This window comes from Brassica napus, chromosome A2 (genome assembly GCF_020379485.1).
Source record: "Brassica napus cultivar Da-Ae chromosome A2, Da-Ae, whole genome shotgun sequence".
Classification (NCBI taxonomy): Eukaryota; Viridiplantae; Streptophyta; class Magnoliopsida; order Brassicales; family Brassicaceae; genus Brassica; species Brassica napus.
In genome coordinates, this window is record NC_063435.1 from 3,742,556 (window position 1) to 3,761,313 (window position 18,758).

The window sequence follows — 18,758 nt, forward strand, 5'->3', positions numbered from 1 at the left end:
AAGAAAATAACATTTTCTTAAATTTAATTATTTCAGTTCTTTTTTGAATATTTTAAAAATTAAATATTTATAAATTATTTAGTGTCACTAAACTCAAAAGATTTTCTCAAAATATTTCAAATGAATTATTCTTCTTATCTTTTTTTAATCAGTTTAATATTTAATGAATATTTAATATATGATCTTAGGTAATATTTAAAAAAAATTCTATATATAGTATTAAAAATTTATATAGTTTTTTTCTAAAAAAATTAATGCTTATCTAGTTTCTATTAACATCAAATATAACCTAAAGTTTATGTAGTACGTACGGTTGAACTTTTTTGTGTGATTAACCCGGAGGTATCCCGTGCTTATAGAAAGGAAATGTAGACAAGACGCTCTTTTGGTTCACGAAGTGGTTGAAAGGTTGAAGCTTACTATGGTCTAAAGACCCCTCTTTATCCACTTGTAAGTCTAAAGGAGACATATACTAGCGTTTGATAGTTGTCTCATAGTGAGATGCTTTTATATGTGTGTTGCTTATGGATTTTTAGTTTAGTATGTGTTTCTTGCTTCTGTCTGTCCATTGATGTTCTTTATCCATTGTTGTTCTTTAATAAGCAAAGAAATGACGGAAAGTTGGTTAATTTGGTGAATATCTTGTGGTTTCAGGAAAAATTGCAATTTGATCTGTGTATCTTTGTTCTTGCAGTTACATTTAACATGATCTTTGGTGATATGTTAGAGAACATGCTTTGTGATATTCTAAAACAACACGTGAATAGGATGCTTTAGAACCGTATATGAGTCAAAGAACATTAGAAGTGCATTGAGGAAAACACCATCGAGACTACGTGGACAATCAAAATAAACTTTTGATAGTGTATACCATATGATTCAGAAACTGTTTTTGCTTCTTTTGTACTTTAAATTATTCTCTTTGAGTGGTTTCAGGAACTAAAATTTGTTTTGTGATTGCAGCCGAATGTATCTATTCTTTTAAATGCTCTTGAGAAGTCTATATCTACACCCATGATCTCAAATGGTATTTCACAGCGAGTGTTGCGCTCGTTGAAGCTTCGAATGAAAATAAACTTTTTCTTATAGTATTTTCTTTCATAATTGTTATTCATTGCTTGATATTGTTTCATTTTATTTTAAAGTATTTTAATATATAATGAAAAAGAACTTTAACATTTGACAGAAAATCTAAACTAAGCAGCCGTAATCTCCTCTAACAAGTAACAACCTCTTAACATTGTTCAAAAGATTTATAACATTTTTTCAATGAGACTAAAGAAAACGACAGCAACTATGGAAAGCAGAGGCGTCCCTTTCAGATCAATCCTAGCTCATTCTCTCTGGATAACTCTCGTTGGAATCCTTCTCTTCACTCTCTCAACCACGAAAAGACACAATTTCGGTTACATCAAGTTCTTTTCGATATCAGGAACATTGCTCATAACCTTACCTTGGATGATCCAACTGTTGATCACTTCTACCGTCATATTTCTGTATAAGACCAAAGGTTACAACCTGATGTGGATTGTCCGATCACCAAAACCATCCAACGAGAATCATCTCACAAACGTCGTCACTATATCTTCTTCATCATCTCCTCTACCTTCTGGCCAAGCTCTGAAGAAAGGTGACACTGGTGAGATCGAGATTAAAATTGTGATTCCAAAAAGTCCAATGTCAACTCATTTGGAGATTGAAGGAAGCAATAACTCCAAACTTCTCACAAATGTATCACATGTTGTTTAAGTGTTAGTACTATGTTCTTGTTTTGTCTTTTTGTTATTTCGTTTATGTTATCTTTGAAGACTATCGTCTGAAAACTTCCTTACAAGTTTTGTGAGATCTACTTTGTAAGTTTCATTAATAATTAGAATCAAATTTCTATTATATAAACTTTCATGATGTTATCACAGATTCACGTTCAATGCTCTAACCAATATACACACACTCAAATGCCTTTTTCTCAGCTGGAATCTTGGGATATAATGGTCTCCTTCCACACGTTACTTCAAGCATGAAAGCATCAAATGCATAAACATCGGTTCTTGTGGAAGTTCCCATTGTTGTTAGCACAGGTTGCAATGTAACCCATTGTTCCTATAGCAGCCATTTCTGGTAAGCTATCTCCATAATCTTCAAACCTGGAAATTCCAAAATATCCTAACCTTTCAGTGAAATCATAATCTAACATTACATTAGAAAGCTTTTATATCTCCGCGTAACACAACTTGGTTAGCTCCTGTATGCAGGTAACTGATAGCAGAGGCGATATTCTCTGCAAAATGACTAATAGAACATTTTATGATCTTGCAAATTTTTGTTTATATCGTATAAATCAATGAATAAATCAAAGAAAACGGTAGAAGACTTTAAGTAAGACTTATCATCTGGCACGTTCTTGTGTATTTGGTTATTAGACACTTATAAATTTCAAGGGAGAACAAGAAGATTCATAATATGAAAGGTTATACCATCAGGTGTTTATAAGACTACAAGTTACTTTCTGAAAAATTCATTGATCCTGGACTAAGTGAGAGAGATAAAACAATCTTGAAAGCAAATAAAATCTGCTTTCTGCTATATACTAAGGTTTTTCAATTCCACAACTATATGAAGAGAGTTCTTAGACTCCATTGTGTGTCACCATGGCTAATCCTTTAGTTATTGGCCTAGGAAGAAGAGGCTGAGGAAGCTGACCAGCTTCTTGAAGCTACAAGAGAGGCTGCATCAATCAAAACCGAAGAATAACTGCTAAACCCCACAGTATATGGTGAGACATCTGGCAAAGGCAGACTATTGTTTAAGTATAGAACCACTTGCTCCATCGTAGGCCTTGCTTCCGGCACAATATTTGAACAAAGCAAACCAAGTTTCATAACCATCTCCACCTCCTCAGGTAAGAACTCATCTCCCAGACTAGGATCAACAGCATCAAGCAAAGCATCCCTTTTCCAGCACTCACACACCCATTTCACCAGAACTCGCTTCTCGCATTGTAACTGTGGCTCCACAGGTCTCCTCCCACATGTAACTTCAAGCATGAAAACACCAAAGGCATACACATCAGTTCCAGTGGAAGCCACCATATCAATTATCTCCGGCGCCATGTAACCTATAGTTCCAACGGCTCCTGTTGGGCATGCATACTCTCCATGGTCATGAAACCTAGCCATTCCAAAATCCCCTAGCCTTCCGTTGAATTCACCGTCCAACAGAATGTTTGAAGCTTTGATATCTCTGTGAAGAACAACTTGGTCAGCACCTGTATGCAAATAACAAAGAGCTGAGGCTATTCCCTTAAGGATCACAAGTCTCTGCGGCCATGAAAGTACAAGTTTCTCATCGTCAAACAAATGCTCGTCAAGACTACCGTTGGGCATGTACTCAGAGACCAGAAGAAGCTCATGCTTTCTCCTGCAGTACCCAAGAAGTGGAACAAGGTTCCTGTGTTTCAGACATCTCATGCTCACCACTTCAGACACAAACTGCTTCACACCTTGATCATCATTATGGAACATTCTCTTCACAGCTATCTCTCTGCTTAGAAGGAGAGTTCCTCTGTACACTTCTCCAAAGCCTCCTTTTCCGAGAAACCCATCCTTGTTGAACCCTTTTGTTGCTTTGTATAAGGACTCGTAAGAGAATCTGTGTGCACCAAACTCCTTTTCCCATTCTTCAGTTACTTCTGCATACTTACACTTCTTGAAAAGATACACTCCTATAAGAACACCCAAGCCCATGGTAGCTATAAAACCAAGCAGGATAGTGATTAGTTGAGAATAATTCTTATGTTCAGATCTTGGTTGAGGAACTTCAGGGAGTCTTGAGATGTTAAGTGTCTGTAAAGATCCTCCGTTTGTGCAAAAACTCCATGAAAGAATGTATTGATAACTTGTAGCTGTGCCTGTTGCTGCAGAGAACCCAACAAAAAGTCTTGAACTATTTGGAAACACTTCTGTAAGATTGATGGGTTGTGACAAGAGAGGCTGACTTGGCTTCTGGACTTCAAGAGGAGCTATTGAGACATTAAGCATAGTGTCTTCATATTCCACCCATACCTGTAATGGTTTTCCAGTAAGGAGGTTTATGCTTTGGTTATTACCTTTAATGTCTGAATAGTAAGAAGCTGTAGCTGTTCCAACAGACAGAGGACTGTGCACATCAATCCCCACATGATTGTTATCAATGTCTTCAAAATCCGGATTCAAAATAGTGTCAAGCTCAACAGCAAGCACATCAGAAGATGGAGATCCATTTTTCGATACGTTGAAAACTCCCAAGTATCTATCTGACTCTGCGTGTGAGAAATCCATAGAAGGTGATACTACAAAGGCCATGCCATGTCCACCTTCAAAGCCTGGCCGAGGCACCAGAGCACAAATGAAGTGTGTTGAGAAGGAGAGTGGTTTAGAGGAACTGAAACCAATTGGTTTCTTGTAGAAAACATGAGCCATTTGATGGTCTGAAGCGTTTGTAAGCTGTAGTAATCCATTGGGAAGAACTGTTGCAGATCCATCAAGATAAAGATTTTCTTGCCCTCCGAAGCTGTGATAGACAAAGTTCAACTCTTGTTGACTTGATAGATAAATCAGATGAAAACAAGTGATCACCAGGATCTTCTGAAGCAATCCACAAGTCATTGCTGATGATGAACTAAAGAGTTTGGATCTGTTTTGACAGAACAAAGAAGGATGTGAGGTTGTGTTTTAGTGATGCAAGTGTTAAAGTATTGTTTGTTTATATCCAAAGGGAATATTAGCAGCAAAAGCATTCGCCGTTTATTCCCTTTACAAACTGGACTTCTTTAATGCTAGTATAGTATTGGATAAATTAACAATAAAGATTCTTCATCTGACACAATATCTGAACGTAAATGAGATAAAAGAGACTACGCAATGCTGCATGTGATGCGCTCACAAACGGTATTAACGGGTCAAACAAAATTTTAAGAACACTAGTTATGTCTTGGACTAGATGTGCATTAACTTTCATTGGAATTTACTCCTACTTGTTCAACTTGGAACTAGTTTATACACTCAGAAACATGGTCTTCATTATACATATATACTTTTGTGGCTACAAGAATCAATAATAGTCAAATGCAGAAAATATTGATAGTTTCATTACCTCTAATGTACATGATGAAAAAGCTGATCCACAGTATTTTCCATTGACTGAACAATTAAAGATGCATATACCATGCAAACCAAAGTATATAGGTGATAACAAATGTACAAAAACTTTCCATGATCTTACAAAGTCATATATATATTGACTATACAAACATCGCTAAATGACCATAGAAACATTACAATATGATGATAACAATAACATAGCAAGTTAATACAAACATCAATAAATGAGGAGCATAAGAAAGTGTATGGCATTGTTATTGATTTGATTGGCTTGATTCAACTTTCAAATGATTTGTATTTCATTCAAATTTTTATTTCGGTTTAGGTAGGTTTATATTTTTGGGTCTAGATATTTTGTCTAAATCTAGGTACAAGGGAGCTTTGAGACTGATTTTGAGATAGGTTCTGCAAGAGCTTTTGCTTCAGCACTTCTCTCCATTTTACATCTCAGTGTCATGGATTATACGATTTGGCTTGACCATGGTTAAGGTTTTGTTCCTTGCATTTGAACTCTCTAGATTTTTTCTGTGCATTTGAAAATAATTTTTTTTTTTTTTTGAAATTGCACTGGATTAAACTAAGCAAGTCTCTTATGTAATTCTTCTAATTATGAATAATTTTGGAAGATGTAGAGCACATTATTGAAGATTTATCTTCCTCATTTACTAATGTTCAAGTCAACTTTGAGGAAGGTTATACTCTGGTTATGAATACTATTCTTCCTCAAAAGTTGATCTTGACAATGATATTGACGTATAACATATGCATATTATATATAGAGAAGAGGTGTTATTCGTTAACTTGTATGTTTAATGAGTTGACTTTGAAGTCATACTCAAATCCATTGCTGTCTTGACTAGGACATGTGTTTGAAAGTCTTACCAAGGAAAAGGCATTATACCGTAAAAGATTCTAAATCATTCTATCAATATTTAACTTTGATGTCAATTCATCTTCAATGGGGTCTCTACTACAACCATTTGGATCAGAGAAAGCAAAAGAAAAGGAAGAAACAAAACTCTCTCTTGTTTCATTACCAATGATTCGAGGATTGCTTCTTGGAATCATTTTGATGTTATACTGTGTTTGCCCATCAATTCAACAAGACACCACGTTTGTCTACAACGGCTTTGACCAAGGAGATCATCGTCTTCATCTTGATGGCAGTGCAATAATCCTTCCAAAAAAACATGTCCTGCAACTAACAAATGCAACAGCAACGCAAATAGGTCACGCTTTCTTTCAGGAGCCTGTTGACTTCAACTCATCCGAGCCAGTCTCTTTCTCCACACATTTCGTCTGTGCGCTGCTCCCTGTAGGCGAGACCAGTGGCCACGGCATGGCTTTCTTTCTGTCTCACTCCACTGACTTCAAAGGCGCGGAACCTAGTCGATTCTTCGGTCTTTTCAACGCCAACGGATCTGATTCCACGCGTGTGTTGGCTGTTGAGCTTGATATAGCTAAAGCTCCAGATGTGGGAGACATCAGTGACAATCATGTTGGGATTGATGTGAACAGTGCAACGTCCGTGATCTCTGCCAACGCATCTTATTATTCAGACAAGAAAGGTAGAAACATAGACATGAAACTATTAAGTGGAGATCCTATTCAGGTTTGGGTGGATTATGAAGGAACCACACTCAACGTCTCATTGGCTCCTCTCAGAAACAAGAAACCAAGCCAACCTCTTTTGTCATCAACGTCCATCAATCTTACCGAGATTGTGCAAGGCAGAAGAATGTTTGTCGGGTTTTCTGGTGCAACCGGGTCAACCATGACCTACCAGTACATACTCGGGTGGAGTTTCAGCAAAACCATGGCGTCTCTTCAGAAGATTGACATCTCAAAGCTTCCCAAAGTTCCACATCCCCACAATAAAATCAAGTCTACATCTCTGGTGCTTGATGCTCTCCTTGGTTTAATAGCTTTATTAGTTTTGGGTCTTCTTACTGGAGCAGCTTATATGTATAGGAAGAACTTGTACGCCGAGGTAAGAGAGGAATGGGAGAAGGAATATGGTCCGTTCAGGTATTCATATAAGTCTCTATACAAAGCAACCAAAGGGTTTAGTAGAAACGAGTTTCTTGGGAGAGGAGGTTTCGGAGAAGTCTACAAAGGAACACTAGAACTGAGAGAAGTGGCTGTGAAGAAAGTCTCACATGACGGTGAGGAAGGTATGAAGCAGTTTGTGGCTGAGATCGTTTGCATGAGGAGGTTAAAACACCGAAGCTTGGTTCCACTTCTTGGGTATTGTAGGAGGAAACATGAGTTATTATTAGTCTCTGAGTACATGCCAAATGGTAGCCTTGACCATTACTTGTTTAATCATGATAGATCTACTCTCCCTTGGTGGAGAAGATTTACCATCCTCAATGACATTGCGTCAGCTCTTAGCTACTTGCATACGGAAGCTGAACAAGTTGTTATACACAGAGATATCAAAGCGGCTAACGTTATGTTGGACGCGGAGTTTAATGGAAGGTTGGGAGATTTTGGTATGTCCAGGTTATACGACCGAGGGGTTGATCCAACCACCACAACGGCTGCAGTTGGAACTGTTGGTTACATGGCACCTGAGATTACAACAATGGGACCTTCCACTGGAACTGATGTATACGCCTTTGGTGTTTTCTTGCTTGAAGTAACCTGTGGGAGGAGACCAGTGGAACCTGGCTTGTCGGCTGCGAAGCGGTTTCTGATCAAATGGGTTTGTGATTGCTGGAAAAGATCTTCTTTGATTGATGCTATAGATCCGAGGTTGATAGAGTTCTCATCAAAAGAAGTTGAGAGAGTTCTGAAAGTCGGTTTGCTTTGTGCAAACCTTGCTCCAAGTGCAAGACCGTCCATGGAACAAGTGGTGCAATACTTAAACGGGAACCTAGCTTTGCCGGAGTTTTGGCCATATTCTCCCGGGATTGGAGTTATCACCCCACCACCACAGCTCATGCTCCCTTCACTATCACTGTCTTCTTACTCATCCAACAACTCTATGTTTATGACTCACTCAATCGTCTACGGGAGTGGACGATGAAAGTTTCTAACAGCTTCCCTCTTTTTTGGCCCTCTTAATATCGACTGTTTCATTCATAGACTCACACCATGTCCATTCAAGACTGATATTTTGTTTAAATTCTTGCAATTGCTTTTCTAAATATAAGGCAAGTTGTTGTCACTCTTTTATTCTAAGGCCATGAGGCAGTTACAGAGTAAAGACAGTCAAGCATTATAGATTTTCCAAAAGCTACAAAACTAGAGAGATGATTTACTTTTTTTTTTTTTGACAACAGATGATTTACTTAAATATTTACATCTAGACACACATGTTGAAACTAAACAACTAATGTAAACGGAAGCTTGGGCGAAAATAGACAATAAATCAATTGTTGAGAAAATACAAGTGAATAAGAAACTATACAACTAATGTAAACTATACAATAAATAATTACCAAAAGTAACCTAGCATACATGTAGCGTATAAAAGATTCCCGGGTCTGAAAACCGGAAATTGAAATTCAAAAAAATAATGAATGGAAACACACTATACAGTCAAAACGACAAAGGAGTACGCTTTGTCTGGCTGCGTTTTGGAATAACCTTTATGTTCCCTTCTCTCCTCTCTTTCTTTTTCTCTCAAACTACTCACTGCCCAAAGCCACAACACAACACACACACTATACTCTACCCACTTCTCTCTCTCTCACATCTCCCACTGTTTACTCTTTTGATTCAGGTTTTGCTTCTCAAATCTCTCTCTCTACCCATTTTTTTTTTCACATTTTTGTTGTTCCTCTGATTTTTGTTCTGATCATATTTTATTTGTATCACAAGACCTTTAGCTACACTGCTTTCCTGCAAAAAAAAAAGTAGTTTCTTTTCCGTGTGAAAAGTTCCCTTTTTTGGATATTCCACATTCTACGTTTCTAGTTTCGTTTAATTGAAGAAAGCTCGAGTCTTTGTGTGTTTTCATTCCTGTAAATGAAATGAATATCTTGGAACTTGAATTATTTTTTTCCATGGAATTACAACTATAGGGTTTAGCCTTATTGGTGCTTGAAACACTAAAGATGTTTCTTCTTTTATTTTGTGGTATTCTTATTTCAGCTTATAGTTCTTCATATATAGTCTAATTATATATTTTAAAAAAATTCTTTTTTTTCTTTGTTTTGTAACTTTTAAGGTTAAATGTTGAAGCTACTTCTGTGCTGCCCTGTGATTGTTTGCTTATGCTTACTTTATGTGATTGCTTGATTCACTCAAGTTTTTTTTTATAAACTAGATTCTCCTTTTTCATGGAAAAGTTCATTCAGTAAATCATATACTACTATATTTTATTTTATTTCTGCTTGTCTTGTCTTTGAGTTTAGTAGTAATTTATATAAATTTTATGTGAAAGATGTTTAGTCCTTCATTATGAATCATTGTAGTAGTTCTTCAACGTCTAAGTCGCCTCCTTTCACGGCAATAATGGAGGAAAGGTTGGAACTTGATGTAAAAAAACGACAGTTGTAACCCCTCTTGTGTTCCATTTAGGAGTGTTAATCTTGTAGGGACATTAATGTAAATCTACCACATTATGTGCTGCTTGTGTAGTTGTGTGTAGGACCCCTTGGTACCAGCCTTACATGATGATAGGTTGTGAACATTACATAGTCAAGAGGGCAACAAAAGGACGTTTCCTTTTTTTTTGTGACTTTATATTCAAACTGCTTGTGTAGTTAACATCAGTGGTTACAGTGTCATGATATGAATTGGTCTTTCTTTGTTTTGTTTGGGTTTATTTGTGTAACTCCGGAACAAAAACTCAGCTATGCAGTCTCTAAAATCATCATTTGGCATTTTGGCATTTTGGCATTATGCTTATGGTTCACCTGAGATTTTGACTGAATGTATCTGTCTCATTTATAAATTATTGACTCAACTCTTGTATTATCCTTTGAGTGAAATATTAATGACCAAGATTGTTTTGTGGTGTTATATAGATGTTTGATCAGGACACAGTCCAATCTCCAATGTTTATGTCAACATAAGACATTAGTAAGAAGTGCAAGAAAACATTTTATATCTTCTTTAAAATGTTCATTTTCTGGTAATAGATTTGATTACAGACGTTAGTATATTTTTTGAACTCTTATTCTTTCTTTGTAATAACTCCTATCATGTTTTTTCTGCCATTGGATTTGTTATATGTGTCTCCATCTTTCTGCAATAAATATTCATGAGCTCTCTACACTTCTTGGTGGGTCAGGGCTACATTGAAGAAGCTGGACATATCTTTTCGGTAAACCCAAAAGATACTCATCCTGTGCATTTGAGGGATAATATCACAGTATGATGACCCAAAAGGCAAGGTAAAATCTTGGTTCTTGTCTTTCTATATAGTAGTTTTTTCTTTGCATTTATGGCTTGATTCTTCTCCCCTTGTGTGGTTTTCTTGTGGGATTTGTTTTTTCTACAATGAATCTTAAAGGTTGCATTCTTGTGGTCCTCAATACTTATTGCTTTCTGTTTAATCAAAATCCATTATCAAACCTCTAATGATCTGTTACTATTAGTAAAAAAAAAAATCCTTTCTCTGGCACATTTGTTTGCAACCGTTGAGTGTGAATATCTTCTTGTGGTTTTAATCTGTGTGTGTTTGGGGGCAGAAATGGATCTCAAGATGTTCCCAAGAAGGTGTCTCCTCGAGCTGCTCGGCCACTGAAGATACCAGCGCTAGAGCCTGACTCCTCTTCATCTCCTGTCTCAGCTAATAGCAGAACACCAAAGGATAAAAGCCCAAAAGTTCCAGACCGTAGGTCTCCACGCAGCCCTGTCTCCGAGGTATGACCCTCTTGTACTAAAGCTTGTATCAGATTCAATCTAAGTGTCTTGAAAAATATTTCATAGATTCTCTTTTATTTGCATGATCCAAAATAAACCTTTCCATCATAACATGCTTCTGTATTGACTTTGGGGCCTATGTGATATATAGTTAGGTAGAGCATTTAGTTTGGAGTTGTTGAGAGATGAAAATGTAACACTCCATGCTTGTTTGTTAACAGAAGAAGAGGCCAAGCAGAATAACGGAGCTTGAATCGCTAGTCTCCCAACTTCAAGAGGAGCTAAAGAAGGCGAAAGATCAAGTGACAGTGTCTGAGACAGCAAAGAAGCAAGCAGAGGAAGAAGCAGAAGAGTCCAGGAAAGAGCTACAAGAAGTTTCCTCTAAGCTCCAGGAGTCCCAGAACCAGTCTTTGGAAGTTTCAGCCTTGGAGGAATGTGATTTGGAGTTTGATGAAAGGAGAGGATTGGGTGTTGTTGTTCAGGAGATCAGACAACTCAAGCTTCAGATTGAGATGGTGGCTTCTTCTGAAGCTGGTCATGTGAAACAGGCTGAGCTGCGTAACTCGGAGATTCACCTTCTGAGGGGAAACTTAATGGACACACTTTTCTTAGTCGAGAATTTTAGGGACCAGCTCAAGGACTGTGAGGTGTCAGAGGCTGAAACTGAGGCTTTAGCCACTGAAACTCTTAGGCAACTGGAGAATGCTAAAAAGGCAGTGGAGGAACTGAAGTCAGATGGCGCAAAAGCAGTTGAAAGCTATAAGAAGATGGCGGCAGAGCTTGAACAGACAAAAGCTAGAATGGTATGGCTTGAAGGTCTTGTAACTAAGCTTCACGCCAATCCAGAGGATTTGGAAAACAATGAGACTTTACTTAAAGACTATGAAGAAGTATTTTCCTTGAGATTTGAGGTAGAGAGATTGAGAGCAGCTCTAGAAGCTTCTGAACAAAAAGACCAAGAGGGGAACGTAGAGGCTTCTTCTCGGTTAAGGATACAAGCTGAACTCCAGTCTGAGTTAAAGATAGCTAACTCCCAGATAGACGAGCTAAAGGCGAGGCTGGTAGACAAGGAAACAGAACTACAGTTTGTTTCAGAGGAGAAAGATAACCTATACTCAAAACTGATGGACAACCAGAAGGAGACAGATGTTAAAGCTGAGCTGAAGCAACTAAGGGAGGAGTTAGAGAACCTGAAGGCGGACATGATGGATAAAGAGACAGAACTCCAGATAGTTTCAGACGAGAACGAGACACTGAAGTCAGATATCCACAAGAGGGAGAGAGATGTACAAGACGCGCTGGTGAAGTTAGGGATTGCTATGGAAGAGGCTGACAAGAGTAGCAAGAGAGCGGTTAGAGTCGCCGAGCAGCTAGATGCAACTCAAGCGTCAAACTCAGAGATGGAGACAGAGCTCAGGAAGCTCAAAGTTCAGTCAAACCAGTGGAGAAAAGCTGCTGAAGCAGCTACCTCCATGCTTTCTGCTGGGAACAATAATGGGAAGTTCGGTGAGAATTGTGATCAGAAGAACTCTCCTTACGCTGAGGATGTTGATGATGAAGTGACAAAGAAGAAAAATGGGAATGTGCTCAAGAAGATTGGTGTTTTGTGGAAGAAGCCTCAGAAATAGCTGGAGAATGACTAATTTAATAATAAGAGCAATTCCTGTGACTCTGGTATTGATGTGTTAATTAGTAGTTTGAACTATGTTCTGGAAAGAAAAAAAACACATGTTCGAAAGATTTTAGCTATGGTAATTTTATGTTTAAGCAAGTATTCAGGAGGGAGCCTGTTAATTCTGTTATTGTTGCATGTAAACATCAAAGGCAGCAAAGCCTCTGGCTCAATTAGCAGGAACGGAATTATCACTTGGGCCTAACATAAGGCCCATAACGGCTTCTGTAACGGAGAGAGGAATATTCGGAGTATATCGATTTGAGTGAATAAGGCCCATAAAGGCCGTGTAGTTTAAATAAGACCGAACCACAACAGTGATGTTGTTTGAGGTTACAATTACATAGAGAGAGGTCTTGAGTCTTAAGAGGAAGGTATGTAATAGTAGAAATGAGAATGTGGAAGTATTTCTGATTCAGATGCTAGGTTATGACACAGTTCCACTAACCCGACACTGATGATTAGGTTTTAACCACTAAAACCAATCGCAAATGCAGTACTTATGGATCAAATTTACAAAGAACGAAATCACAATACAATTCTATGAGACTAGAGTTTGGTTAGAATAAAAGAGTGTGTGTGTTTTTGTAACCAAATTGCATAAATACAATTTATCATGGTAAAAACACAGTTTATTAGCACCCAAACGTCAGTTGATGTTTGGATCTTCTCCGAAAAATCATCATCTTCAACACATATATCAACTTGTTCCATAACTTAACTCTCAGTATGTAAACATAGTGTAATTGGCATATTTGATTCATTAATTTAAGTGCATATATAATATAATACGTAATGCGTGTTGCTACATGCATACACAAACGCGTGTTTCTGTATGTAAAGCAAACTACCAACCAACTAAGATATGTTTCTATTCATTTAAAACATTCTCTTAACTCCTAAGTATATATTAGCCCATCTAATCAAAATTAGGTTAGGTGATATCTTAGTCAGTTAGTCATCATTACTGGTCTTACATTCCCACCCCTTAAAAATCAATACACAAACAAAATTTCTCGTCTAAATTAAAATAACTACATAGAGTACTCGTATATTCCATCGCATATATTAAACTAGCGACCAGTCCACATTATACCAATATTTAATCAAAACTATACAACAACAATTACCAAAATTGATCCTTTACGTCACTAAATCAATTAAGTTTGTTGACAAAAAGACAAAACAAATCAATTAAGTAGAAACATCAACGTCATTGACCGCGCCACTAAGAAGCCTCTTGAGAGAAATAACTAGTGGGATTCAGTGTGAGAAAATAGGGCTTAAAATTGACATACACAATTCCATCGTTAGTAAACTATTCATTGATATCTTCTCTTTGTTATTTTTCACCAGCAACTATATGAACTCCATAGACATTATTTGGAAATTAAAAAAAAAAAACAAAGGAGATGTCTCATTTAAAACATAGTGAAACAATGAACATACAAAAGAAAAAAACTCAACATTAATTTAGATCAGAAGAACAACCCCAACCCCATACTTAAAGTTTGAAACTCTTTGAAAAGCCCTAATATATCTAATATTATCTTAACCATTACATAAAATAGCTAGCCCCCATCTTTCATCCCAATACAAATATGATATTCAGACCCTAAATTAAAACCCAACTAAAATTGAGGTTTTAATTCGAACTACATTAAAGCACCAGAATTAATATAGTTCATGTTGGTCCAAATCTCTCTCCCTGAATCAATGTGATCTACATGACCACCTCCTCCTCCTCCCATGTTCATCTCTCCATTTACTTGCCATGGAAATCCCCATAAGACCTTGTTTGGATCACTCATGGCCATTTCCAAACCGCTACTCCCGTTTCCAAACACATAACCAGTGTTCTCCTTTTGCTGGCTTGTTGCAAACACACTCTCCATGTCAGACTGATGAGAGCTACCGAACTCTGAAGGAAACCCTAGCTGTGAAGAACTCCCCGGAGGTTGCTTGTTCAGCAGGGCAAAGGCTAAGCTAAGATCAATGTGTTCATTGTTACCGAACCCACCGAAACTCGCCGCCGAGAACGCTTTCCCGTCGTGGGAAGCTGGTTCCGGGGTGGTTCTGAGGCTTCTTGTCGCCGAAGATGTGGACCGTTTGTTTTTCCGGCAGCCGCCTCCGACAGGAATGTTCCTTAGGGTTCCACCTTTTGTCCAGTATCTCTTGCATGATTTGCAGAAGTAGCGGGGCTGAGAGAGGCTGTAGTTGTTGTAGTAGCAAAACTTTGTGTTCGTTGAGTCGCAACGTGGACATCTCAGGGATAGCTCCGGTGGCTGTGGCCTCGCCGCCCCAGTCGCGGGAGAAGGTTTTTTCTGATCGTGATCTAGTTGTGTTGGGTTTGATGAACATGGTACTCCCATGGCTTCTCTAGCTTTGTTATAGTTCCCATAAACATCCTTAAAGACAAAGAAACCACATCAAGATTCAAATATAGAAAGAAAAGAAGAAAAAAAGCCATCAAGATTCTAATTTTAATAAACAAAAACAAGTAGTTAGAAATTGTATGTTTCAAAAAAAAGTTTTTTTTTTTTTTTTTTTTTTTTTTTGCTAAGAATGTAAATATCATAAATGATGAAGATTAGTCTACATAAGTAGTTAACCTATACAAAATCAATTCCCTGGCAAAAAGAAAGTAAAAAACAGGGGATTGATACAAAGCGACATCATGGAGTTCCTAAGAAGCCCAAAAAAAAGACCTATGAGCCAACACATAAGATCAGATTAACCAAAGCTGCATGAGGGCTCTGAATTTCTTCCTCGTCCGCAGTGCTGTGATGGAGTTAACAACCTGCCTGTTGATGTCTTTAAACGCCACAAGCGGGGGAGACAAAGTCTGGTTGAAGAGCATATTGTTGCGCTGCTGCCAAACCGTGTAGAGAAGAGTCTGCACCACAAGCATTCGTAGCACAGAAGGGGCGGTAGGACATGTACTACAAGCCCAACGAATAAGCTCAGCCCAGTCGTAGAAGTTAGGGACCACGCAACGTAGCCTGCGAGCAACCTCAGACCACAGAGTAATCGAATAGGGACAAGAGAGCATGATATGGTCTCTAGATTCTGGGTGAAGAGAGCAGATGCAGCAATTAATAGGGACTTGCATACCCCAAGCAGACAACCTATCTCTAGTTGGAAGCCGATTTAAATTAGTAACCCACATGTGAAAAGCATGCTTCGGAGTTGCCCCACTAAACCAGATGTGCTTAGCGCTGGGCTGTCTTGTTCCTCTAGGTCTAAGGACCTCCCATGTCTTAGAGGAAGAGTATGTGCTGCAGGAATCACCTTCCACCGTCCAGCTGTAACGGTCTGTACCCAACTCCGGTGAGGGAACAGGGATCGAGGAGAGGTAAGTGTGTAGAGCTACTTCCTCCTCAGAACGAGGATGAGGGAGTGTCCAACCTGTAGAGTTGCAGACATCAGCCACAGAGGCGTCAGATCTGGTCCTGAGCCTGCGGGTTCCATCTTCGCCGAAAATAGAGATTAAAGGGCCCAAGGGGGTCCAATTGTCGTACCAGAAGCTTGTATCTTTACCGCTCTTAACATCACTGAATAAGAAACGAGAAGCAAGGTCCCTCAAACGGAGCAAACAGCGCCAATTCCAGGAATGGCTTTGTGCTTCCTGCTGGGTCCAGAAGTGGTGTGGGGAGCGAAGATTATTATGCCGCTTGTGCCATGCCACCCAAAGAGAATCGCTACCAGAGAAGAGGAGCCAGACAAACCTCAACAGCAGCGTAGTGTTCCAGCGCTTGAAGTTACGCAGACCAAGTCCTCCTTCTTCTTTAGGCAGACAAACCGTTTTCCAAGCTACTTTGACCTGACCCCGTGTATCTATTGAGCCTGACCATAAGAACCTCGAGCAGAGAGACTCAATTTTGCGAATACAACCTTCAGGCAGCGAGAAGGTAGATATCCAAAAGTTGACTAACCCCGTGATCACCGTCTTGATAAGTAGATTACGTCCTGCGAAGGAGAGGGTTTTGGTGGCCCAGAAATTGAATTTGGTGGTGAGCTTGTCGATGAGAGGCGAGTACTCTGAAATTCTCAGCTTGCGGTGCATAAGCGGTAAGCCCAGATACCGTATAGGCAGCGAGCCCGTAGCGAAGCCGTAAGCCGAAAGTTCAGTAGTTTCTTCTAAGCTTAACCCGGCATGAAAAAGCTGTGTCTTCTCTCTGTTCATATGAAGCCCCGACCATCCAGCAAAGTCGTCAAGGGTCTCGTTGATACCATGTAGGGAAGAGCCGCTACCGTCAAAAAATATCATAACATCATCTGCGAACATGAGGTGAGAGATTTCCAGTTCCTCGGTTTTGGGGTGATAACAAATATACCCTGATCTGTACCGAGATCGGAGTAGTCCAGAAAAAGCTTCCATGGCAAGCACAAAGAGGTAGGGGGACATTGGATCCCCTTGGCGCAAACCTTGAGTACTTTTAAAGAAGCCTCCCGTAAGACCATTAACGGAAACAGAGAAGGAGGCGCTGGATATGCACGTGGAGACCCAATTGATAAACCTGTCAGGGACGTTGATAGCCTTTAGAGCTGCAAGAACAAAGTCCCACCTAATGGAATCAAAGGCCTTCTTCAAATCCACTTTCAACATTCCACTAGGCTCGACATTGTTTGTGTTGTAACCATGAACAATCTCAGTTGCCAGAAGCACGTTCTCAGAGAGCAAGCGCCCAGGAATGAAGGCCGATTGAGAATTACCTACTGCCAAACCTATGATCCCTTTCAACCTGTCTGAGAGAAGTTTAGAGATCACCTTATAAATAGTATTTAGGCATGAAATCGGGCGGAAGTCAGTGGTCCTGGAGGCGTTAGGGATTTTTGGGATGAGGACCAGGTTGGTAGCATTTAGCTGTTTCAACAAAGAGCCAGTAGAGAAGAACTCAGAAACTGCTGCAGATACCTCACCACCGACAATAGACCAAGCAGTAGTAAAGAACTCCGGAGAATATCCATCAGGCCCGCTCGCTTTGTTACGGGGCAGTGAGAAGAATGCCGACTTAATCTCTTCACAAGAGAAGGGAGAGGTCAAACAATCCTGCTGAGCTTCAGAGCAAGAAAACGTGAAGAGGCCAGAGATGTCGTCTTGAATGAATAAAGGAGGGTCAACCGGCTTTCCAAGAAGGTCAGAGAAATATTCGACACAAAGGTTTAGAATCTCCGCTTGAGATTCAAAGCGATTACCAGCAGCATCTTCCAAATAGTGAATATGGTTCATAGCTTGTCTCGCGTTTGCCATGCGGTGGAAGTAAGGGGTGTTACGGTCGCCAACTTGCAACCATGTAACTCTGGATCGCTGAAAAAAGAAATATTCCTCGGCCTTGGAGAGAATTAACCACTTCTCCTGAAGTGAGAGCTCAAGGGTTGCATTTTCGGTAGATGGGTCATTAAGTGTTCGCACCTGAGCCGTAGCAAGTGCTTCAGATGCCTCTTTCAAAAAAAAGTTATTTAGAAATTGTAATGTTTCAAAAAAAAGTTACTTAGAAATTGTGGATCTTAATCGTTTACCTGATGATGTAACAACTGATCCATAAGAGCTGAATCTGAGACTCCTTGAAGATTATTAGATGAGTATGAGGGTTATGTGAAGGAGCTGGAGATTGTTTCTTGAGATCAGAGAGAATGATGGATATGAGTAGAAACAAAAGGAAACGCCAAGCATATGTATTTATACATGGGAATGTGGGAGGAGGGTGACACGCTATTGTCCTGGCCTCGATCTAATATTATTTATGTAATGTAATATTCTGCGATTTATTGATATTCATAAACAATTGTATGAAGAATAATGTGAACCACAATTCGGAACGTGATTTGGAACAGACTATAAAGCCGCCGTTTATGATTTTTAATATATTTTTACGTAATCGTATCTTACTGAGTTACTGTCCATTAATGAAGTATTTTGGACCTCACTGAAATGTTTTGTGAACAGCTAATTAAACAATAAATTACTTGATTACATTTTATAATTGTATAATGATTTTTCCACTGGTGTATTTTTAAAATTTTGTGTACATGCAGTATAACAGGAGGTGACAATTGGATCAATGATTTTGTAGAGTTTTAGATTTTTTTTACAAAATATCTCCTTATTATATATTAAAATGTAT

The 18,758-nt window shown here is 38.8% G+C and overlaps 5 protein-coding genes across 7 annotated transcripts; 3 read left to right on the plus strand and 2 right to left on the minus strand.

The window, feature by feature from the left end:
- Positions 1–1,281: 1,281 nt before the first annotated feature.
- LOC106407117 lies at positions 1,282–1,890 on the plus strand. Its single transcript, XM_013847917.2, has one exon. It carries the CDS (start codon positions 1,297–1,299, stop codon positions 1,747–1,749), a length of 453 nt encoding a protein of 150 aa, XP_013703371.2. The 5' UTR covers positions 1,282–1,296; the 3' UTR covers positions 1,750–1,890.
- Positions 1,891–2,450: 560 nt separating this feature from the next.
- On the minus strand, positions 2,451–5,110 carry LOC106416829 (putative L-type lectin-domain containing receptor kinase I.10). The gene has a single exon (XM_013857725.3). The coding sequence runs from the start codon at positions 4,641–4,643 to the stop codon at positions 2,673–2,675; it is 1,971 nt and encodes a 656-aa protein (XP_013713179.2). The 5' UTR covers positions 4,644–5,110; the 3' UTR covers positions 2,451–2,672.
- A 953-nt stretch (positions 5,111–6,063) lies between these two features.
- On the plus strand, positions 6,064–8,445 carry LOC106416819 (L-type lectin-domain containing receptor kinase I.7-like). The gene has a single exon (XM_013857714.3). The coding sequence runs from the start codon at positions 6,097–6,099 to the stop codon at positions 8,167–8,169; it is 2,073 nt and encodes a 690-aa protein (XP_013713168.2). The 5' UTR covers positions 6,064–6,096; the 3' UTR covers positions 8,170–8,445.
- A 194-nt stretch (positions 8,446–8,639) lies between these two features.
- LOC106385818 (interactor of constitutive active ROPs 3) lies at positions 8,640–12,732 on the plus strand. 3 transcript variants are annotated; one of them, XM_048750074.1, is made up of 4 exons: positions 8,640–8,868; positions 10,385–10,486; positions 10,784–10,958; positions 11,180–12,732. In XM_048750074.1, exons 2-4 carry the CDS (start codon positions 10,467–10,469, stop codon positions 12,584–12,586), a joined length of 1,602 nt encoding a protein of 533 aa, XP_048606031.1. In that variant the 5' UTR covers positions 8,640–8,868; positions 10,385–10,466; the 3' UTR covers positions 12,587–12,732. The 3 variants fall into 3 exon arrangements, with proteins under 3 accessions (XP_048606031.1, XP_048606039.1, XP_022556152.1); XM_048750082.1 differs by lacking the exon at positions 8,640–8,868 and adding an exon at positions 10,151–10,172 and having other exon boundaries at positions 10,384–10,486; XM_022700431.2 differs by lacking the exon at positions 8,640–8,868 and adding an exon at positions 10,205–10,224 and having other exon boundaries at positions 10,384–10,486.
- A 1,294-nt stretch (positions 12,733–14,026) lies between these two features.
- On the minus strand, positions 14,027–18,439 carry LOC111205077 (dof zinc finger protein DOF5.3). Its single transcript, XM_022700433.2, has 2 exons — positions 18,154–18,439; positions 14,027–15,038 (listed from the first exon to the last, which is right to left on the minus strand). The coding sequence occupies exons 1-2, from the start codon at positions 18,175–18,177 to the stop codon at positions 14,286–14,288; spliced, it is 777 nt and encodes a 258-aa protein (XP_022556154.2). The 5' UTR covers positions 18,178–18,439; the 3' UTR covers positions 14,027–14,285.
- Between the last annotated feature and the right edge of the window lie 319 nt (positions 18,440–18,758).